General features: G+C 50.5%; 1 protein-coding gene across 2 annotated transcripts in view; it reads left to right on the top strand.

Annotated features, from left to right (window-relative positions):
- Positions 1-23,526, top strand: part of LOC106499921 (rho GTPase-activating protein 39) — a 69,846-nt gene that overhangs the window by 28,162 nt on the left and 18,158 nt on the right. The window contains exons 2-3 of one of the 2 annotated variants that reach the window (XM_067307658.1): positions 4,573-4,971; positions 17,956-19,264. In XM_067307658.1, the coding sequence (XP_067163759.1) occupies positions 4,573-4,971; positions 17,956-19,264 (1,708 nt within the window). Of the gene's footprint in view, positions 1-4,572; positions 4,972-13,413; positions 13,441-17,955; positions 19,265-23,526 lie in introns of those variants that run through there. The other variant, XM_067307659.1, reaches the window with a different exon arrangement.

The following is a 23,526-nucleotide window of genomic DNA, read 5'->3' as shown; positions in this document are numbered from 1 at the left end:
TTCTAAACTTGTGTGGCAGCCCAGTGTTGGCCTTGCTCCAGGAATGTGCTCCTTGCTTTTCCTTTTCTTTCTTTACATGTGAATGTGATTGTACCAAATTCCTTGGTGTTTCAATGTGTTCTGTGCAGATTTTTCCTTTGTTAAACTGCATCTCAGTAATCCTTAGGTTCTTGATTTGAAGGGGAGCAAAGAGGTCACAAACCCAAGTCACCCACTTATGTGTCTTTGCACGCAAAGATAAATGTAAGCTTGTTAAAACAGAAGACTATAGTTAGTAACACACACTTGGTCGTGGCCAAGTGCCATGAGAAGAGTTCGTTATTTCAATAGCTCGCACTTAACAGAAAATAGCTGACCTCTCCTCTCTCCCGAGGAATAACAGTGCTGGTAGAGCTGGTTGGTGTTTCAGAGCCGAGTTTTGCTAACCCAGTTGCTGGCAAAACAGATCAAAAGCATTATGCTCTTGAATGTTAAAACGTCTGATCACTCAACTGGGTACTTGGCAGGCTTTTTCTGCCAAGTGAGTACTACGCGGCTTCCTCCCTTTTCTTTCCCAAACTGCATACAAGCATACATTTCTTTGTATTGCTCTCGGTGCGTGGTATGCCACATCTTGCTTGCTTTCCTCTTCTAGCCCTTTCAGCACCTGCTCTCCTCCCTTCCTCTTTCTTCCCCTCTCAAGGGAAGTATGCCGTGCTCTCCACCTTTGATAACATTTAAAATCTCATCTCCTTCCAGTACTGGAAGCAGCCTCTCCCCTCCAGAAGTTGCCAGGTGCACTGCCCAGAGTGGATTCCCCTTTTCCAGTTGACTGCCTTTGCTCTTGTGAAAATTTCCGATGCTCTCGGTGGTCCCTGCTCCATTTGTACCCCCTTCAAGCTCCTCTAACTATCCATCAGACCCTCTTTTCCAGTACCTTATCCTAACTGGGCTTTGCTGCTGCTGCCTCTTGGGATGTGCTCTTCTCCCGCACTCCTTCCAACACTGCTGTGCTCTGTTTCTGCTTCCCTCGTGTTCCTCCTTTATGCCCTGTTTATGGGTGCTTTCTCTTTGCAGTTTACAGTGCCCTTAATAACAGGAGTGACTTACTGATTTGTTCCTTCTCCTGTGACTGTAGTTTGATATTACAATTGTTTGGAAATACCAGGTTAGCATGGGGATTCCCATCCCTGAGCCGTGGTACGCGGTGCTGGTGCAGCTGTCTGTATTGCACCTTACATCGAATTGGGGAACTGCTCCAGTTTTAACAAGAAACAAATGTTTTCTGGACACATGATTTTCTGAGGCGGATCGGCTCACAAGTCTGCTCCTGGCAGAGCCCTTAGCAGCTCAGGCAGTGGTTGCAGTGTCATGTGAACCTGGCAGAAATCACCCTGCTGTTGAAAGGCAGTGCTGGCTTGCTCCCAGCTGCCTGTTGTGCTGGTGCTAGCCTTTTGTGGGGGTGCAGAGAGCGTGGTCCGGGAATGGATCTGGCTGAAAACTAACCTACCCAGCTGAAAAATGGCTTTCAGCCATTTCAGCATTCAGCTCCCGGACCAGGCCAACTGTGATCAGCCCTCTGTGAGGCATGGATGCTGACGCAGTGCAGTAGAGGCAGTTGCGGTGGCAGGGCAAATTGCACCTTACCTTTCAGAGGCAGTGCAGATTTATTTGGGGTTAAGCTGACCTGGTATCCATTTTGCACCTTCTAGGATGTTTTATAGGGGTCCATGCCAGACATTCATCATTGAATATATACCAGCACTTCTCTTAGCAGGGAAATGTTATATGCACTTAAGCCCCCTCCCGGCCTTGGCAAGTGGGAGCGGACACGCTGACCGTCTCTAGAAAGCAGCGTGAGGAGCTGAGGGCCGCCACGATGGCGGGCCAGAAAGTGTTTCCGTGCCGGGCAGGGCTGAGCACCGAGTGCCAAAGCTGCCCTTTCAGAGCAGCCAAAGAGGCAGGAGGCTCTCGACTCGGTCGTACGTGGCTCTTCCGTGGGGGAGCGGCCGCACCGCGCTCCCAGCTGCCCGCTCTCCGGTGGTGCCGCCCGTGCGGTGGCGACATGCTCGGCGCGGAGCAGCACGGCGCCTGGGAGCAGCGCGGCGGGAGCAGCCGAGCGTGAGCGCGAGCGGGGAAGGGCGCGACAGGATCTCCGTTATCCTGCCTCTCCTCCGGAAGCGGCTTCTGTCGCCGTGCCCTCGACTTCTGCTGCGTCGCGGGAGGGAGCAGCCAGCAGCTGTGCCTCCGCACGTCCTTGAGGCGCCGGGCAGCAGAGCGTTTCACGGGTGGGCCCCGGACATGTCCCCTCCTCTTCAGATGGCTTTTATTAATAACACAAATAACTTGTGTTGAGCAGGGGCCTCCTTCCTGCCGCCCAGGGCGGAGGAGGAGGGCAGAGGGCCAGGGCTGCAGGTTGTGCAGAGAGGAGTGCGGGAGCGGAGGAGTGGGGCTCGCGCCTCGCGTTTATCTCTGGTTTAAGCTACATGCTCAGATGCCCTGGCTGGGGCAGCTGGCGGGTGGCAGGCAGAGATCTTCCTCCCTCTTCTGCACGGAAGGAGACCTTGCTGAGGGATTGCACCCCTGTCCCGGCGGCTGCCTTCCTCTGTTTACCGGGACCAGCGGAAATGGTTTGGGCTCCGGCAAGCTGAAAGAAAAGACGGTGTGTGGGGAGCAAAGGGAGAAACTTTTTGGTCCTTGTAGGACTGAGCAGATGGATTAGCATAAAAGCCTGCGGTGTATTTGAGATAGATAAATAACGTCTGTGTTGCACTGAAAATGGGGAATTCATGGGGTTTTCACTTCGCTACTTGTTGTCCTCTCTTACTTGTCCCTGGAGTACCTAAAGGCACCATTTTCAGCGTTAAAAAGGCTGACTTAGGAACTCCATGGATCAGAAGTCCACAGCCCAACGCAGCTGCTGCCACAAAACCAGCGCGCTGATGTGCCCCAAAGTGGATCGGTTTCGCTTTCAGCTGGGTGATCTTGCTGACCAGCCTGGCCACGCGGCTGGGCGGACGCTAGCGCTGGCAAGGGAGCGGGAGGGAGCAGGGGGATAGAGGTGTGCTCCTTGGCGCAGCAGTGAGCTTACAGCTCGGTGGGAGGTCGTGCCTGTCCTTCAGCTTCATGTTATGCCCAAAGGATCACCAAGGACTTTGTCTCCTCCATCCTGGCCCTGAGGATACAGTCAGCAGCAACCTACCAGCCCAGTGCGTGTTTCAACCAGGGTCTTTTCCTGTTTTCTTTCCCCTTCGCCCCCAACTTGCATTTCCAAAATGCATCTTTCTCTCCTCAGGACAGCATGGCTGCCAAGAGGGGAAGTGAAGAGCTTGAGATGGAGAGAGATTTGTCTGGTCGCTCCCTCCAGAGCCAGAGCTCTGCACAGGCCCTTTTGATTCCTGAGTTTGTACCTTCCCTGCTGCTGGGCTCTTGGGACCTGGGCTTGTGCAGACTTCATCTTTCACTTCAGCAGGGCCTCGAACTACAGAAGAGCTGGCCAGGCTCTAGGGGACGGTCTCCTGCTCTTCATAATCCTTTCAGCTGCACAGAAGTGCAGGCCGAGCCAGTGCTCACGCTGCTCATGTTGCCGTTGTTTTGGTGAGCTCTTCAGCCACGGAGAGGCCTGAAGGGAACGGGTCGATTCCCTGCCTTGTGCTGCACACGCAGGCAGTGCCCTGGCTGGGGCTGGAGAGCCAATGCCTGAGCGAGCAGGGAATCGAGTGACCCCAGGGCATTTGAGCGGGGAAGGGATTTGGGGCCCGACCCTTTGAAACACTCGCTTTTGTTTCCCCACACTTATTTTTTGGGAGGTGGCTTGCAAGCAGGTGTGAGCAGGGGGATGGAGCAGAGGACCCAGGAGTCCCTGCAACCTCCACGTTTCTGGGAGCTCTGCAAGGAGGGCTGGGGAGAGCTGGACGTGTGGGGTTGCTGAGCTGGCGGCGGCTTAGCCGAGCGCTGCCCTCCTGGGCACAGCTTTCGCATCGGCCTTGGTGCAGGTGAGGAGAGGATTCCTGGTTCAGGAGGACGCCAAAATGTGTCAGGGAGCAATCGCCCGCATGGCTCCGCTGACAGATCTATTTATACGAGGAAGCTGCCAGGCCAGTTGTCTGGAGCTAGAGGTTTGGTTTTCCGGGGTGGCTTGTGCTGAATTAAGAGTGCTGCTCCCAAAAGGAGCAGATCCTGCTCTGCCTCTCCCTGAACAGTGTGCCTGGCCAGGCCTCGGCGCTCCTCCGATCGCACCAGTGATGCGTTTAATTTGTCAACACATCAGCAAATATGCCCCCGTGCCGCCTGGGCCGGGCTAGCGAGCAGCATGGCCTGTGGTTGGGGGAGCGCCGGGGCTGGGGTGGAGAGGGGGACCTCCCCTTTGCTGTGCCAGGGAGCTGCTGATTTGGTTCAGCCCAAACTCGAAACCTTCCCTTCGTCTTCCCCAGAGCTCGTTAGATGCCTGAATAACCCAGGGTAATGCTTTGATCTGCAGCTCGGCTGCCTGTTCCTCTCACCCAGAGGCAGGCAGCTGCTGCAGGACTCCTAGAAACGGAGGTTGCCTCAAGCCTTTGGCCCAGACTAACATGGCTTTCGTTCGCACTGCAGCTCGGACTGGGTGGAGATCATCGAGCCCCGCTCGCAGGAGCGGATGTATGTCAACCTGACAACAGGCGAGTGCGGCTGGGACCCCCCTCCCAACCTGAAGGTTCGCCAGTCAGATCAGAAGCAGTGGTGGGAGCTCTTCGACCAAAACAACAACCGCTTCTACTACTACAATGCCATCACGCGGCAGACGGTGTGGCACCGGCCCCAGGGCTGCGACATCGTGCCCTTGGCACAGCTCCAGGCCATGAAACGCAGCTCCCAGTCCGACTGCCGGGGCCGGCAGCACAGGGGCAGCACCAGCAGCGACGGCAGGAACACCCCCGTCCAGATGGCCCTGCTGCAGGAGATGGAGAAGGGCAAAGGGGACTGCGCTGCGGAGAAGAGGCCGGACACTGGGAGGTAGGGAGGGCCTTGGCCTTCGTGGTTTGTCTTTAATGGGTGGCCCGACTGCTCTGGCTCGTTCCCTCCCTGCTCGCTGGGCTGCTAGCCTGCCTGCGCCTGTTGCTCCAGCCCGGGTGGGATGTGGGACTGGAGGGGACAGAGCTCCTAGGCACAGTTACTTGCTCACATCAACAGTTCAGTGAAAGAACAATAACTGGATGCTATTTTGTTTGGCCAAGAGGTTTTCTTACGCTCAGACCAGTCTGACAACAATTGAGCTTTTCTCATATTGAAATTTTGCCAGATTTAAGTCAAAATAACTCCACAAAGGCATCCCCTCCCTGACCTCTGCAACTGACAGCACGCGTGCGTCTCCTGCTCCCTCCGCCTGGGGCCCTCGCTGCCCGTTGCCGCGCTGCCTCGTCAGCGCCTTGTCTGGGCGCCATCCTGCGAGAGCTGGCTGTGCCTGGCTCTGCATTACTCCTCCGCAAAGCGCCTCGTCAGCCTGGTGGCGAATGCAGCGCGAATGGCTCGGGCGGCTTCACAGCGAAGTAAAATTGAGTCACGCTAAGGAGACATGATTCACCCGAGGGCTAGAGCAGAGCTTGGAGCAAAGCCAGCTCTCCTGACACCCATGTCAGTGCTCATTGTCCCCGTTTTCCTCTTGCAGTGTTTGAACAGGGGTTATGCGGCAAGCCAGGCTTCTTTAACAACTTGTGTTTTGGATCGAGGTTGTCTCTCTGTGGGCACGATGCTCTCTGCCAGTGCTGGGAGGTAGAGATGAAAACACAAAAAGTCAAATTGGTAAAAACGTTGCAGGATGGTGATTCTGGAAAAAATCTGCTTTAGAGAACAGTAAAGTGAGGTTTACCACTTGTCCACTGCCCCATGCAAGACGCTTGTCCCTTCATTCAAGAGCTGCTTGACTGGGAGATGCTAGCGATGCACATAAAGTTAACCAGAAAGAGCGCAGAGCTTTCCTAGTGCCCATGGTGTTGCCAGTGCATCCTGCTCCACGGAAGGGCAGCAGTCCCTCCGAGCTTCAGGCACATCCTGAGAGTGATTTCTGCCCTGCTAGGAGAAAAAGTCCTAAGCTGAACCCTGATAACTCCAAGTGCCCAGTTCCCTCCAGTCCCAACCAGTGACCACAAATGAGGCCCTCCACAGGACATTGGATTTGCCTTGAGCTCCCTAATGGCCTCTGGAAAATGCCTGGCAGGCTGAAGAGCTGGAGCAATGTGGCTGACCGTCTTTTCCTTGTTATCTAGCTGCAACACTATTAACAGAGTCTCTGGGGCAGCTGAGTGCGGGCATTGATAAACTGCACATTTCCAAAGGAGTGTAAGAGCCTTGAACAGGGCATAAAATATCCTGAGCTTTGTGGGATCCGAAATATTTATGACTCAGGCGCTCAGAAAGGGAACCTGACCTCCAGGAAGTGGCCGTGCCTGTGTCCCTGAGCCCTCGCCCCTGCAGAGGGATAATTCCTGCCGGCTCTGACATGTCCAGCCAACGAACCGGCTGTCTCTGCAGGGAGGATTGGGCCCTGTTGTGTAGGAGGAAGGGGAATGATACAAAGGGGGGCAGGGGCTTGCTTTACCTTTCTTTATCAGGCAGACTGGCCCTGGACAAAGCATCTTGGCCATCTCTGTCAGTCCTGCCGTGAGCAAGGGAAATTGGAAGGAATCCTCCTCTCACTCCCATACTGATCTGAAGCTGTGGCAGCAACTTAGGGGCACTTTCAGCTTGAAACAAACTCTGCTGAGGGACAAGCACTGGGAAAGGTGCAAGTGGCAGCTCACCTGAGAGCTCACAGGCTGCCTGGACTTGTGTTGCTGTTCCAGATCTCCAGAAGCACTTGCTTGCAGAAGCTGTTTCCTTGCAAGCAGGAAGTTCAGGGTTGTTTCACTGCACATCCATTACTTTTAGTCACTGCCATTTATGAGCAGGGGATAGCAGGCTCTGCTTATGATATTGAGAAGAGTTTCCATATCCAAGTGTGACATTCTAGGAGAGGTTTCTTGCCTTTTGCTAGCTCATAAAATACTGAGTGAAGAGCTGTGCCCAAAGCACTTGCTCCCCAGGTAGGGTCTAAGGTCCTTACTAGGGTGTATGGTCAAATAACAGCAAAAGCACACCAAACTTGCCAGCTGTTGTCTGCGTTTTTCTCCAAAGACAAACATAAGCATGTCCTCTTTCTTCCCTAGGCAGGGATGCAGCTGTGTAAACAGAAGGCAAATATGTTGAGGGCTCTTAGTAGCATTTGACATCTTTATAGGTACCTGTACTCAAGACAATTTAGCTTTTGTCTCTAACAGCAATGCAAAAGATTTGTTTTTCTTCCCATCATGTTTGTCATCTCATGATAGATGGAAGGCCAGAAGAACCAGCATGATCCCCAAGAGGGGCCTCCTGCAAGCACGTGCCACAGAGAGCCGGGGGAAGGGATTTAGTTCTTCTCTCAGTAGTACTTTGTGGTTGTTTTTTCTTTTAGCAAACTTTTTTTCCCCCCCACTCTTCCTTTCTTGTGCCTTCTGTCAGCACTGTCGAACCTGCTGCACTCACTGCAGCGTCTTCATGCTGACAAAACCTGTGCAGCATGGCTGAACTGTGCTCTTGACAACCTTGACCAGAGTGAAGACGCTCTCTGGTCAGCTTTATGCTGCAAAATCAGTCCTCCCTCTCTGTTCTCTCAGCCTACGTGCTGATCAGGACCTCTCCCTTGCCGGCCTCGCTGCTCTCTGTTGCTTTTTCTGCTCTCTATTGCAAATGAGCTCAGAGTGGCCTTCTCTAGAGACCGGTCCTTCGCTGCGCAGTGTTTGGGAGGCTGACCCCCAGGCAGGAAATGTTTGCTCAGGGGGAGATGCTGCTGTGTTTCCCAGAGCCTCCTGGGGAAGTTGTTCTGCTTATTCATGCACTCCAGCTCCCTTGTAGGTCTTTGGCTGTTCTTCCCAGGGCTGCGCAGCCAAGCATTGGCCCAATTCCTTCCTCTCCAAAGCAGGCACCCCAGCTGCAGCCAGCAGCCCTTCTGGTGAAGAAGGAGGCTGATGCTCTGGTGCCCCCGTCAACCCACAGGTCTTCCTGGCTACATTCAGGGTAACACTTGCCTTATGGCTGCTCCAGACCTCTTCCAAATACTCTGAGTCCCGGGAGAGAGGTAGACAGACTCTCTATGTGAAATTGGGGCCAAATTATCCCTTCACATGCTGCTGTCAGTGTGGGAAAATGATTCTTCTTTATGCCAGAAAAAAGGGTGCTGCAGTAGAAACAGCTGCTCCTGAGAAACTGAATTAGGAGGGAGATCCCTTCTGATACCGGGAGGGAGCTGGGGAACCCAGTTTGAGAGCAGCAGGAAGGTGACTGAATTGTTGCCTCCCTTTCCGCTCCACTTTTATATAGCTGTCTCCTTCATCCAAGCTCTGGAAACAATGGCTGTGTTCCTTTGGGGAGCATGAGACACGCCTGGGGCTGAAAGCAGCCTGTCTCACCTTGGAAGTCTCTTGTGAGCCCCCTCTCCTGCAGCCCTTGCCACTGCGGCCATTTAGCTGGGCTGGGCATTTGCCAAAGCTTGGAGTTTGGCACAGCAGGCGAGAAGGCCTGAGAAGAGCAGCTTTCTGAGGAGGAAGGTCCCGCCAGGATTAGAAGAGTGAAGCCTCGAAGCGTATCCTCCCTTCAGAGCAGCCCAGTCAGGCCACTGGGGCCTTTTCTGCTAACTCTACATGAGCCCCCTAGCACTAACACGTCCCTGGCAGGATCGGGTTCCCTGTTCTGCTGCTGATGGCCTGTGTGGGTCCCTGCTTGGTGGTGTTGCCATCAGCTCTGCCGTGGCAGTGTGACAGGATCTTTGTGGCTCCAGCCCTCAGAGAACCCCTGGGTTTATATTTGTGCTTTTCGCAATTCAGGGATCAGAGTGGTCTCTGGCTTTCACAAACTCACTGTCCTCATAGGCAAGAGATTTTCCTCTAGCTCTTGTGGTTCTCTGAGTGCCAGAAGACATGTTTCAGAGGGATTTCTGAGATTCCCTTTGGAATAATAATGCATCTCAAAATCTTCCAGGTAGAAAACCACCATCCCCAGGAATGTCACATTCCCCCAGAATAGGAGAGGCACAGGTCTCTTCTACATGGACAGCAGATAACATTATGCTGTCTGCCCCCTGCTAACCCGCCTTCCTCATTGCTCAGGCCTGAACAGTTCAGCATCCTGGGCTAGGAGGGAAAAAGGTCTTTTGCAGCAGTGGAGAAAGGCAGGGCTTGGTCTTCCCATGCCAGGAAGGTGTGCTGAGAGGAGAGTTAGAGGGTCTGCATGATACAGAGGTGAATGCAGCCCTTGAAGGCTATGAGGGTACCTGCCTACTTTTGTGCGAGTCTGGCCTACCTCTCAGCTTCAGGCTTAAGTAATGCCAGTATTAAGTTCTTTATAGTCAGACAGGAAACATTGTCAGGATTTCTAGTATAGACTGGTTTTCTTTTACATTTATGCCACCAGCCTTGTGGGACAGGACCTGCAAACATACAGCAAGTTAGCAGAAGTCTTTGATGCTGTTCTCAAGGCTGGGCAGACCTAGATTTGGGCGGATTGCCTATGAGAGCTGGGGCCGTCTCCATCACCACATCCAGCGTGGACACAAGAGGCAGCAGCAGCAGCAGAGCCGTTTAAATACAAACATCCCTGTTTATTTGTCTCTATTAAAACACCAGGAAAGTGACTGCTGGAAAGGGCAGAGCTGAGGTGTGGGGCCTTTTTTCCAGGCTTCTAGGAGGGAATAGCAAACAATGGAGAGTTCATGACCAGTTAACTAGAGTCTGTTAAAAGCTGCCAGATTTGCTGGGACTGCTGGAGTTGGGTGCGGGCTGGGAAAGCCAGTGCCGAGCTGCAGTGTTTATATTGGAGCTACTTGAAAGCATTCCTAGAAGGAACTATCTCAAGGGACCACTGAGGCTCTGCTGCTGGCAGGTTAAGAGCGCAGCTGAGAGGCTGCTTTAGGATGGCTGTCCACTGCTGTCTTCACTTTCTGTCAGACCTTTCACTGCTCAGAAGAAAGAGACTGAGCCTTTCTCAACATTGGGAAGTCAGGGAGTCCATGTTCTCCTCTACTTGGTCTTTTCAGCATCCTGGAATGGCCTTGAGGGGAAACTGTATCTAGACATGTTAGCAAGATATCATTCATTGCTATGGAAATGTTCCTTTTGGAAAAGCCTTGTCCTCTTTGCATTGGTGCCTCTCAGCTCAGATCTCCAACTGCCGAGGAATCCGGAGAGAAAGCACATTGTATCTGAGACCAGACTGTCTGACTAACTTGGATACGGCACTCATTTAGGGCTTTCACTTCTCCGTCGCTTTCACTTCTCCGTCACATTCACTTACAAAACTGCTGGTCAAGTGGGAGTGGAGCTGGCTGCCGTCTGGCTGGAGCCTCTGCTCCCTCTGCCTGTGGTGATGCAGGAGCAGCACTGTCCAGCCCCCCTTGCGAGACCCCACTAAATACCCTGGGGGAGCAGCGCAAGGGCACTGGTGTGGCGTGAGGAATATGCCTGAGTCCCACGCCAGCTCAGAAATGCAAAGCTCGGCTTGTTCCTTGGTGCAATTCCCTCTCATTGAAGTTTTCACCCAGGAGTGTCTTCCCCTGTTGTGAGCCCATCAGTGGGGTACAAGGGAAGGGAAGTGTCTCTCCCCTCCTGCAGCCTGCTGGCTCCTCTCTCTGCAGGACCTGCTTCCCCGGGAGAGGAGTGTGTTCCCCGACTTGCTCCAGATGGAGCTAGGCCTGGATTTGATGAACTAGATGGTGTGTCCTGGGGAAGTGGCTATTGCTTAAGAGACACAGGGAGAGAAGTAGAGAAATCAGTTCTAAACATGCTTTCTCAAACCCTGAAAATCAAAAGCTACCAGGCAAACTAAGAGAAGAGCCCCGGCCCCCAATTACACTGATGTGCAATGAGAGGTCTGAAGAGGCCAGAAACTGTCCGGTACCTTTAGCTGTGCAGAAGGAGGAGGATGTGCAGGAAAAAGCCAGCTATTCAGAGAGTGTCAGTGCACGAAGCTATCCTGTTTCTGCAAGGAGTCTCTGCTTCAGTGATCTTTTCAGACAAGAACCGCTCCTTCTTTTTGGTGCTGTCCCAAAGCTGACCTGCAGGCTCTCTAGGGATATGATGACAGGCTGCAGCTCTGGGCATCACCAAAGCCTGTGTTGCAGATCTCTGCCATGCAAGGTGCTGCCTTCCTGGTGCCTCCCACATACGCTCCTGCTTGGCCACAGGAGCCACCTTTTCATTCCTTTGCTGTCCCTATTTTCAGGGAATACTTTGTATTCTGGTAAGAGTAAACAAACAGTAATTTCTGCCAAGGACTGGGCAATGCTGCAGTTGAGCATGGTGACCCAACATGATTCTTCTGAATCCCCAGTGTAGGAGGTAAGATTTCCCTTGTTCCTGCATTTGTTTTAGGCTCTACCTGGAGCTCCTGGCTGGACAGTATGTGTGCTAGAGTGCTAGCAGGCCTTGGGTTCTTGGCTTTGCCTTCCTGCAGTACTCTCTGCTGCATAACCATTGCCTGCCTTACCTGATCTTGGATGCCTACCAATCCCTGGCCAGCCTGTCCCTATCCTGAATGAACGTGGAGCTCAGAGTGCAAGGTCATCTCATGCCAGTGCTTGCTTATTCTGGTCTTTTGTTATCCTGTGTTTGTATGGTATGAAATTCTGCAGAAAGGGCTAGTCTCCCTCTGATGCTCATCTCTTGCTTAGCAGTCACAGCGCAAAGGCCAGGATGCTTCAGGTGAGCATTTGACACTGCTGGCAGAACCATGTTGTATCTCAGGGCCACCTTATGAAGGTTAACTATGGAGGCGGGCTATATAAAGTCCTTGCATCGTTAAGTATCGCTAATATAGCTGGTGTCCAGGCAGCGAGGAACTGGAAGGAGGGATGGCTGTTGTCTGGGGGAAGGCGGCAAGGCTGTGGGCATGCAGGTGTGAGAGAGGCATCCTGGGAAGGCTACTGCTGAAGACAGACACCCAGTAGGCACTAAGGGAGAATCTCCTTGGGAGGAACCCCTGGCAAATCCTTGGCTATCTGAACCAGTCCTAACGTCTTGAACTGCAGCTGCAGCAAGCCAGAGAAGGAGTGGTGGCACAGCGGGCTTGCTCATCTCCCCCTTCTGATGCCATTCACCTTTCCAGCCCACCCTGCCTGACTGGCCTGCATGTGCGTAATGCAAAAGGGCCCCAGTTGATGATAAAAGTGAGAACAGCGTGAGCCATACCGGGCTCTGTCAATACCACAGGTTTGATAGCAGCTGATCTGGAGCGCTGACGAAATAAATGGTTTTCATGGCAAAGTTAGAAGGTAGAAGTTACTTAGACTCCACCTGTGTCCTGAGGCCTAGACTGCTCCTGGGAAAGTGTCAGACCCTGATGTGGGCGTAAAGCCAGGTACTTGGCCTGTACTGCCAGTAGGTTGTTTAGCAGTAGTCTGCAGATGGCTTACTGCTTTTCCTGCCCTCAATTTTCTTTGCGCTTCTAATTCCTCTGTGCCAGGCCAGGTTGCTGGAATGTGGGCAGGAACAGCAAAACTTGGCAGGGGCTATGCTGGTTCTTCTCCAAACCATTTTATCTAGTTCTGCAGACAGGGCTTGTAACCTCTCCAGTCAGCCCAGCTCCTTTTATTTTGAATGTGATTAATAGTTTAACTATGTACAGAGAGATCACAGAATTCAGTGATATTAGGTTTTGTGCACAAATTCCTCCTTCAGTTATTGGAAATGCCTCCCCCCGCAGGTCCTCAGCTCGCCCAACTGTATTGATCTCTGGTTCTTGGGACCGTAGACACAGCAGCAATACTGCCCAAATCTGGAGTCCTTCCCTGCCTCGGCATGTGGGTTGGATGCTTCCATAGTGCCATAAGTGAAATTTGCCCTTCAATCAGAAAGAGGGATTCCTGAGTCAGGAAGAGACAACGTTGCCCGTTTCTCTGGCAGTGTTGCTTGGCTGGGTGAGGACTTCTGAGTGCTAAAAGCCTGCTGTGGACAGGTTTGTTGCTTACGATGGAGACAGAAGTGCTTGTCTTGTCATTCCCTTTACTGCAGTAATCTGTTCAACTAGTTCAGCTTTCCTTCAGGCTGGTCCCAGGGCGTCCAAGAAACAGAGAGCTGCTGAGAAGAGCTAGGGCCCAGCTCTGCTGCAGCACAGCAGGGAGAGTCCTGTGTCTAGCGGTGGCTGCTTTGCAGCCCTGTTGCTCTGCTAAATCGCAAGTATTGTGCTCCTGCCTTTCCGTACCGGTTGAACAGCTCTGATAGGGAGATGGGTTCCCCCTCGGCACACTGCCTTGTTGATCAGCTGCAGCGCGGTGGAGCAGAGGCTCCACCCCGTGCTCCAGTCCTGGGCAGGGAGAAGCAGGACGGCTTCTTCAGACTCTGCTTAAGTGACTTTGGACAGCGAAGAGCTGTCACGCTTCAGGGTATCTGTCACAGTCTGACTACCGTCGTGTCTCAGGTAGGAAGCGCTTCCTCTTGGGGGAGATCGTGAGTGCAGAACCCCCTTTTTCTCTAATCAAGGTCCTCATTAATATTCTGAAGGTGCGTGGGGCCAAGTTCTGGGCTTGGCTCTTTTTTTGTGGGCTTGGGGGGGAGTTTGTCACAATCTGAGTTCCAAAAGACCCTTAAAATCTAAATGTCATGCTTGTCCTGCAGCATGCTTGTTGCTGGAGCAGGAGACCAACTCCTAAGGTCAGGCTGCTCTTGCTGCACAACAGATGACTCCTTTCCAGCACTCCCAGCTCTGCGCAGGAACAGATCAGAACGTGCCCGGTGCTGCCGTGTCAGTGTTAATCGGAAACAGCACTGATATGCAGCGTTTTTTCAGAGGCTCGGTTGCAGGAAATGGTGCTACTTGCCTCCCTGGGAGGCAGGGAGAGGCTCGTGTTTCCTAACTGGACAAGAGCTGCTCATAGCTGAATAAGGAGATGGCAGAGCCCAGGCTTGTACTGCAGCTGGTCTAATGTTCCAGAGGTCTGTCATATAACCACTCGTAAGGGAAGAAAGAGAGAGTCTTGAGGAAGGTGAAAAAATGTCATTAGCAGAACAGTTCTAGCTGGTTGGTTTTCATTTTGATTGAGTGATTTTATCCTGAGTAACCTGTACCAGAAGGGAGGAGAGGAAAGCTGCTACCCCTGCTGGGTGGAAAGAGAGGAGATCCAACAGATTTTTGAAATGCTCTCCTGAGGAATGAGCGAGCTGCCAAGCACACAGTCATGAAGGTAAAACCAGGGCAAGGCTTTCAGATCTTTGAATCTCTTCCTGTAATCAAAACTGTGATGCTGATTATCCTGAACTCTTTGGATGAACTAAACCTGCAAAGTAATTGAACAGTGTGATGAGTGCCAGAGAGTCTGGCGCTGGCTGAACCTGGTGATGCAAAGCGATAAAGGGGTGTGCTGTGCCTGCTTACGGAAACGAGTCTGATCGCGCCGTGCCTGACGGAGGTGGGTGTGCCAGCCCAAGCAGCTTTTGCTGAACCAGGTGTTCAGCTGTGTGCAGAACTGACCGAAGATGTCAAGTTCAGAGAAAGAAAATAATCTCAGCACATAGCTCGTATTGTATGGGATTCAGAACTTTCTCAGAGAGCAAATATTGGAGTTATTTTCCAGTCCTGTTGCAGCAGATAGGTTCTCTTGAGTCATGGGGTCATGTCTGCAACTCAGGCTGCAGATCTGCAGGCCTGGGACTCTTTTCCCTCTGTGACCCTAGAAGAATGACCAGAACCCAACAGCTGGTTAGTGCTAGCACAGGTGTGAATGCTGCTTTTGGCTGGCAAAGGACAGAGACAGTCTGGTCGGGACTGTCACCGTGTTAATCACCTTCCATTTGTCCAGTGAAGCTCTTAGCAGCGCAGATTTGTCCTTTGCCTCTGGCAGTAGTATTGAGTTAAAATCACTCCTGTGTGATGCTTCATTGATTGCCCTGTCAGGCAGGTATGTAGGCAGGCTAAAGAACTGACCATGGCTGCCTTCTGAGCCAAGAAGCAACTCTGTCCTGCTCATCCTTAACATGTTTCTTTGCAAATCTCACTTCACCACCAAACTAGCTGCTGGTATAGCTAAGGGGTAGGTGGGTATGTGGGTGGGTGTTGAAAATGCTCATTTGAAAGCTTCCCAAATGTTGCTGCTCTGGTTCTTCTTGTTAGTTCAGGAGCTCTTCTAGGAACAACTGGGTTGTCAGTAGTGCCTGCACTTATGATCGGGGCTTGGACTCACGTGAGGACTGGTCCTTGTGACCCCCAGGAAGGGATGCATGGTGGGCTGCAGAGCCATGTGTCCTTGGAAACGCAGTCTGCATCCTTCGGAGTTACTGCTGGCTGTTCCCTGCTCATATCCTTGCTTGACCCTGCTCATGGTCAGCAGCTGAGGCACCCCAGCCAGTGCTCATCCGCCTGGCCCTGTGCACAGCAGGGCATGACACAGAGCTGTTGCCATCAGTGCGGGTGAGAGGCGTTTTGAGAGCAAGCTGATCATGGCAAAACAGGAGTGAGGGGAGCAAGGGCAGTGCTTTAGGGCATCCGGGGCAGGTGAGAGGGGAGGGCAGGCCGGGCCAGGAGGTGCTTGTTGTGAATCCCTGGGTGTTTCCGTCATCCACCCTTGGGTGGGGGCTTAGGTCAGTTCTGGGCTCTGATGCTGTGCACTGAGAGGCAGTGGCTGGAGGATGGTCCTTCCTCACAGCAGTGACACCTCTGTCTTGAAACAGTGTTGAAAGTTCCCTTAAGATGAATCCCTTCCCTGCTTTTGTGGTAAGTGCAGAGGGAGGCACAGAAGGGGAGTCCCCGAAGCAAGGGGGAGCCCAGGACAGGAAGTAGAGGATGGCAAACCGTTCTCAAACCCTCTCCAGTCCTATTTGCCTCTTGCCGATTTGCAACAGGCAGAGATGTAGGAGGCAGGCCCTGCAAAAGTAGTCACGCGCTCCAGGTCAGGGAGCTTGCTGGGCAGCTCGAGGACAGTGGGCCTTTGGACTCTGGCTGGGAGCCAGCTGCTGCACCCAGAGCAGGGCAGTGCCGAGCCTCACCCTCACCTCTTGCTGCGGGGCTTTCCAGAGACACAGGATTCGCCACGGCGCGGTCCAGGAGAGAATGTTTTGCCAAAAATAAGGTAAATTGTAGCTGGATGAGGCTGGGCAGATGTTTCCTCTGGGGAGAGGGGAAAAGTGCAGTGGGTGTCTGGAGGAGAAGAGTGGGAGTCCTGAAGGAAGGGCACGTGGAGGGAAAGGGGACTCAGAGCAGATGTGACTTACTGGGACAAAGAGCCCAGAGCTGATAGACTGTCCTGGGAGTGGGGGACCAATAAGCCAGGTGAGGTGAAATGGTGTAGGAGCATACAGCAATGTGAGGTGTTTACATTGCTCCTGTTTTGGGACAGACACGTCCTGTTGTGGGTAGGGTGCAGGGCAGATGTTGGGCAAGACAGATGGGCAAGCACAACACCCCCCAGAGAGGCTGTGCTCAGTGGGTGAAGGAGGGGGCTGGGACTCAGCAGATTAGGGGTCTCTGGAGAGCAGAAGCAGTGGAAGCTGTTGTGAGTGCACAGGAAAGGTTTGGGTCTTCCTGATAAGCCCAAGGCACCTCATGGGGTTTGGGAATGAAGACACAGGCTGGGGTGTCCTTGAGGAGCAGAGAGGCAGCTCTGGGCATGCGGTGGAGATGGGTCTGTCTGACAGTGCAGGGGACACAGAGCAGGGGGTCAGTAGAGAAGGTTGGAGCACAAGCATGAAGGTTCAAATAGAGCAAAATGGCTCCGGAGGCTTGACATTGCCCTGTTAGGAGAACACCTTCTGTCACAGCCAGGGCACATGCAGTGCACCCCTAGGTCTTGCCCAACAACAGCCAGTAGTGGATACATGGAGAGAGTGCAAGAAACGGGGCCACCTTCAAAGGGACTGTCCTTCTTTCTACCCTGTGTTAGATGTGGGCCACTCAGGGATTTCCTGGGTTCATCTTGCCCTGTGAAGGAGGGCTGTGAGTCGGGACTGCTGGGGACACGTTCTGTCCTACCATACCTGCTCTGGTGTGGGCTGAAAGCTGGGGACAGTGGTACCTTTTAAGACCTGAAATCTCAAGCTGATTTAACAGCCTTTCCTTTCCCTTTTCCTCTGAGCTCATGAATACAGAAGGAATATAGCTCCTGTGTGACAGCAGGTTGTTATTACACTGCAAAATGCGCCTTTGGAACTGAGATGCTGCAGTGAGAGTATTGGGTTATGGCTACCACCAAGTATCATCATGAGGTAGAGGATACTCCTAGAAGAGGATTTCAAAGCCATTTGCGCTGAGCAGAGCCAATAGATTTGGTCAAGGGAATCAGGTCTGACGGTATCTGGATTGGACTGGGAGAATGCTCTATGCAGAGGCTTCATGGGTTGTATGGGAGTGCGAGACATCCTTTGAGCTGAGGACATTGACCCCTCAGTACCTCCCATAGACCTCATAGGTTTTGCTGCAAGGTAAACATGGATCTGGAAAGTTAGTTAAAAAAATACGATGCTCTGGAAGGGCTTTCATCATAGTTTGATGGTCTAAAGACAAACACTTGAGATTATTTTTCGACTCACTGCTCGAATTCAGAAATTCTTACTGTTCTTCCACCAGTTTTTCTGGGTGCTGTGTTAGCTCAAGAGTCATGGCAAGAATAAGTTGTTTTGTAGCTTGCTGCTGCTGATACCAGACAGGTTATAGTGGGATGAGCTTGTCTCATCTCGTTGTTTTGCTGTTCATGAGCCAGAAATTTCTCTTGTGTTTAACAACAATATGTTTCTGTTTCTGGAAGGGGGATATCCATGAAAGAGCAATGAGGAGCTGATATAACTGGTTGGGGAATCTCCGGGCACTTTGAGACTGACAGTCCAATGTGCTGGCATAAGTAGAGACTATTTCACTTGTTTCCTACTAGAATAGGAATTCTGAATGGTGTTTTTGTTCTCTTGTTTTCTTAAATAATTTCCTGTATTTGTATCTTTCTTTCTTTAGGGAGACACCTACCCACTGGCAGCCTCTGCCTGGCACAAAAGCAGCCATGTTGGTCAAAGTGAACAGTTTAAGGCAGGTACAGGGCTCTTCAAACAGTTCGCTTCAGCTGCAGAGCACTCCAGAAGCCAACAGCCAAAAATCTCTTCCAAAACCAGCCATATATGCTCAACCTCAGCCCACATCCCAGAGCCCTGGTGCCACAAAGCAAGCGCCTGTAGGAGAAGCAAAACAGTCGATGCAGATCAAAAAGACAGAGAATGGTGGGTTTTGCTTAGTGCTGATGAATGGTCCAACTTCTCAAACACCTCCAAGGAGTCAGACAGGAACTCCCCAGCCTGCATCCCCCAAGTATGCTTGCCCTGCACCTATATACGATGAGCCATCTTTAGAGTCTCCGATTTATGATGAGCCTCCAGTAGATATGGACACTGAAGGCATCAGCATGAATGGGATGTCTCCACCAGTGTCGCCAAGCAATAGCTTAAAAAAGCAGCTCCAACCAACCAAATTATTACAGCATCCAAGTATGCAACAGCAGCAAGCTGCAAAGAAACATGCAAGAAGTCCTTCTTCCACTGAATACAGCCCGGCTGGCAGGGAATACATAAAACACATGATCAATGTTGATCAATCTTCCAAATTTCCTCACTCTGCTGCTGCAACAGCTGAGGCTTCTGTTAAACTGCCTGGTCAGCTTACTTCAAAGGACAGCTTCAAGCAGTCTTGGAGGATCTTGGAAGCCAATGTCCTCAAGAACATGGAAGCCCACCATAGTAGGCAGAACAGTCTGCAAGCTCAAGAGTACCCAACTGCTATAAGCCATCAGGATTCTGGTTATTCGACTGGCCCTTCTCCAAGCTTGAGAAAAAGGAAAGGAAGGAGGCAAGGGACAGGTCAAGGAAGACCTGGCTCTGTGGGCAGCAGCAGTGAGCTCACGGCTTTGAATGATAAGTTGATTGCTGAGATGCGTGCTGTGGTGGGCAGGTCAGCAGCTTTCAGAGGAAGCAAAGCCAGCCTTGATGCTGAAACTCTGGAGAGTGGCATCCCAGCAGAGAGCAGCAAAGTCAGATTTCAATCTGACCACTTGAAAAAATGCATCAGCCGGAGCTCAAGGGACGATGTCTCGGCTAGTAACAGGTCTCTGTATAGACAGGGCCTGGAGAGCAGGGGTAGCTTTCCCAATGACATGGCTACTCCACAGGACACAATGAGGCAGAAGAGGACTTTTGAGAAAATAGATTCTTTAGAAAAGAATGTAACCAGCCAGACAAGTTTGGCTTCATCAGATGCTACACGTCACTCCTCTCAGGTACCTCCCGATCTCTACTGGTTAAATCACACACCTTTGCTAGACTCTTGTAGTGCTAAGCCAAATACTTGATCAGACTTGGACGGGTTTAGGCTATGTGCTGCACACAGAACGTGTGTGTGCCTGCAGAGTAGTAAACTGGTTACCAAATTTTACAGCTTTGTAGGTGGAGATCCCATTTCAGGCCAGTGGCCTGGGTGGCATGAAAGGGTTTGTGTACCTGTTTGGCAAACTCTCAGCGCTGTGGATAGTAGTTTTACAGTGCCGTATTATCTGTGGTGGGGCAAGGAAGCCCTGTTCTGCTTAAGCACTGGACACACAGAACAAAATACTCTTTCTCTAAGGGCTTAAAGACAGGTCATAGGGTCTGTTTAGCCTGGAGAAGAGAAGACTGAGAGGGGATCTTATCAATGTACACAAATATCTAAAGGGAGGGTGTGAAGAGGATGGGGCCAGACTCTTTTCAATGGTGCCCAGCGATGGGATGCAAGGCAATGGGCACAAACTGAAACACAGACAGTTCCATCTGAATATGAGGAAAAACTTCTTTCTTGTGAGGGTGGCAGAGCACTGGAACAGGTTGCCCAGAGAGGTTGTGGAGTCTCCTTCTCTGGAGATATTCAAAACCTGCCTGGACGTGATTCTGTACAACGTGCTCTAGGTGACCCTGCTTGAGCAGGGGGGTTGGCCTTAGACGATCTCCCGAGGTCCCTTCCAACCTCAACCATTCTGTGATTCTGTGATAAAAACTCTGAAGAATTCAGATGGTCAGATCAGGGGTCCTTCCTGCCTAGGGTAGTCTCTCTGGCAGAGCTACTAATGGTGCAGGTCCTTGAGGGGAAAAAGCATAGCAACACGACAGGTCTGCTTCTCCCAGAGCGTCCTCCCAGCATGCTGCAGCATAGGGACCAAGTCCAAGGTTGTAGCTGAAACTCAATTTTTTCAATAACCTTTGGGGAAATTTTCTCCCATGAATTGACCTACTTTTTGGAGCTTCCTTGCTTTTTGCCTCAACAACACCCTGTGGCAATGAGTTCCATGGTTTAGTTACGCATGGTATGAAAAGGCATTTCATTGGTCATTATAGATTTACTGCCTGATTGTTCTGTTGGTGCACCTGAATACTTTTGGGGCAAGAAACTGGAGAATGTTTCCTACTGACCTCTGGCCACTTGGGCTTTACAGAGGACTAGCTTAACACTTGCTGTGGCGTGTCCCATTTACTGTGCAGACTCCTCCTAGTCCCTTCCTGTGCAGAAGATGCTCTGTAGCTTTGATTGCCTTTGTAGCCCTTGCCCTTATATATCCTTTTTGAGCTGGGATGACCAGAACTGCATGTGATACGCAGGATGCAGGCACCAGGTTTGGAATGGCAACGTGACAGTGTTTTCTGTTTTTCTCTCTCTTCCTAGTAGTTCCCTATGTTCTGTTTGCCCTTTTAACCATTCCTGAATATTGAATTGAAATAGTTAGAAAACTGTTGAAGAAGACGCTGGAGTCACTGTCATGTTGGAAAGAGCTATTCCCATCATTGTGCGTGTGCAACTGGAGTAATTTTTCTTTACCACATAACATTTCTGCAGAATTTAGTTTGCTGTCTTTCCTCTTATTTGGATGCGTAAGATCCTTCTGCTTCACAGCTTTACTTCAGATTTAATTTCAGTTTTATTATGTTATTGTCATTTTATGTCAAGTTATGTCATTTTATTCTTTGCTCGCTTATCTAGTTATTTCACTCTCGTTCTGAACAGCCTCAGTTTTTCTTCTGTGGGAGTCAGCTGATAACAACTCTCCATTGTGAAAACTGACTATTTATTTTTACCCTTTGCTTTGTCTTGTGTCCTGTTTATTAGTCCATAAGGAATCATTTATTACTGCATGACTTTTCAGATTCTTTTAAGGGCCTTTCATGAAAAAAACTTAGCAAACCTCATTGATCCCATCAAATCACTCCTGTAGGTGTAACTTTTCTCTAAAAGACAGGTTGACACTTCTTCATTGTGTCATATTTGAGTGTTTTTGTGTTCTATTATTTGCTATAATTTCTTTTAAGGAATTCAGACTTACTGATTGATAGTGCCCTGGTTTCACCTGAAACTCTTTTTAAAAACTGATGCCACATTTCCCCCATTTTCCATTTTTCTGGCACGGGGCCAGTTTAAGCTAACATGACTTGCATGTTACAGTTAATAGTTCAGCAATTTCATTTTGCAGTCTCTTTCGACTTCTTGGAAGAATACTATCTAGTCTGCAGGGTTTGTTACACTTCATTGCTTTAATAGAGTAGAGCTGAGACTTGATGTCTTGATTATGCACAAGAGATGGCGGGTTGGGCATAGACTGTGAACAGCCTTGTCAATGAAGAAAAATAGTTAATGTGTAGTAGGACAACGAAGGAGAATAAAGTGGAAGCTGTAAGGAGATGGATGATGTGGCAAAGGCAATGAGTCAACAAATAAACTTCTATTTACAGAAATGCTCTGAGAACTGAGCTTCCAAGTCTGGAGGGGAGAAAGTTGCAGAGATGCTATGCAAGGGAATGGGGCAAAATTGCTGTTTAGCCTGAAAATGGCAGTGTGTGGATTGAGTCACAGGCAATGTCCTGTGATGGGCCTGTGTGATGGAGATGAAAATCAGAAGAGGATATTCATTATCTCAGAAGGGCAAGCAGAAGTTTTAGGACAGGCTGAGCAGAGGTGGATGTGTATTGTCAGCACAAACATAATAGCTGAGTAGTTGTGTGAATGAGATTTCAGAGATAAATTTTAGAGAGAGAAGAGGAGAGAACCGAAAGCCTGTTGAACCTCTAGAGAGAGATAAGGAGGTGGATCCTCAGAAATACCATGCTGAAGGAGCAATTAGAGTGATAGGAGGAAAACCAACCCAGGGCTCAGAAGGTGGATTGGAGGAGACTGAGGATAGAGTGGGAAGAGAGGAACTGCTGGCAGTGATTTTTAGACAGCATGTTGAGTGAATTCAGAGACAGTGAGGAGACAGAGTAACTTAAGGGATAAAAAAACAAAATGAAGTAGAAAAGCAGGAGAAACAATTGTGCCTCAGGCTGGCAATAAGAAGTGGAATATGGTGTGTGCTAATCCTGTCATCCACATGTAGATACATGTTGCGTATAAGATAGGGAAGGGCTGGACCACACAAGCCTGTCATGAGTTCAGCAGTTCCTCCTTATGAAGAAGGAAAACATTAACTTGCTCCAAGTGTTTAAGAACTAACATGTATTTTGGGCTTGACTGTAGCTCAGGACTGGAATATAGAGTGGCAGGCAATTTAAGGGTGACCTACAAAGAAAGGAAAATGCACGTTTTACTTAATTTTGTTTTTACAATGTAAAAAGTTTACAGAAATTGTTTGTTTGTGTTTCTTTAAAAAAACCCTCAATATTATCGTTTGACTTTTTCCTACTATTGGTGGAGGTCTCCTTGGAGAATGCAGAGTGAAATGTGGACAGTTTATCACTTAGTTGCTCTATGTGGGAATTTCAAGTCTAACAGAAAGGTCTGTTTCCTATAATAACTTGTTGGGTGTTTGAGTTAAATATGTGTCCCAGGCTGCCACTTCCAGCCAAAACAGAAAATTCTAAACAGGCAAAATGAGGGTCTTTTCCTCACTAGTAGTTATTACACATCGTTTTCTGGGCATCAGTACTACCAAAGCTCTCATTACGTAGTTCCTTAGAGATCGTTGGGGAAGAAGGATGCACAAGTGCTGTATGTAAAAATGGCACATATAATCTGCGATGAAGAAGGCTCTTTGTCTCTGCTGTGTGTGTTTGTAAACTTGTGATCAGTGGACTTGTCTCTAGAGCAAATCAGTTTGATCAATATGGAGTGCTTGTGGGGAGCAGCTGACTCCAGTTCTCTGAGAAAAAAAAAAAAAAGTACTTTTGAACAATTATTGTTATAATTTGGGGAATGTTATGTCTCTCTTAGACAGGAAGCGTTGTAGGGTGTCCAACATAGAAGCATCTGTGAGCGTGGTGCAGTGCTGCTCACAGAGGCACCGAGTCTGAAGCCACAGCCTGTATCTTCCCAGAGGATGCTCGAGCCAGCGCTTGCTGGGGTGGGCTGTAGGTTATGGTGAGAGCCAGCTCCATTAGCAGAGGAAGTTGGCTGAGACAGGTATTCTGACTCCTTCTCTTCAAATACACATGGAGTTGTATGATTTGAGCTCATAATTGAGCATAATGTAGTTGGAAGCCCACTGACCCCCATGCAGCAGCACACTGTTGCTCTAGATGTAGCTGT

This window comes from Apteryx mantelli, chromosome 18 (assembly GCF_036417845.1).
Source record: "Apteryx mantelli isolate bAptMan1 chromosome 18, bAptMan1.hap1, whole genome shotgun sequence".
NCBI lineage: Eukaryota > Metazoa > Chordata > Aves > Apterygiformes > Apterygidae > Apteryx > Apteryx mantelli.
This window is presented reverse-complemented; position numbering and strand designations above follow the sequence as displayed.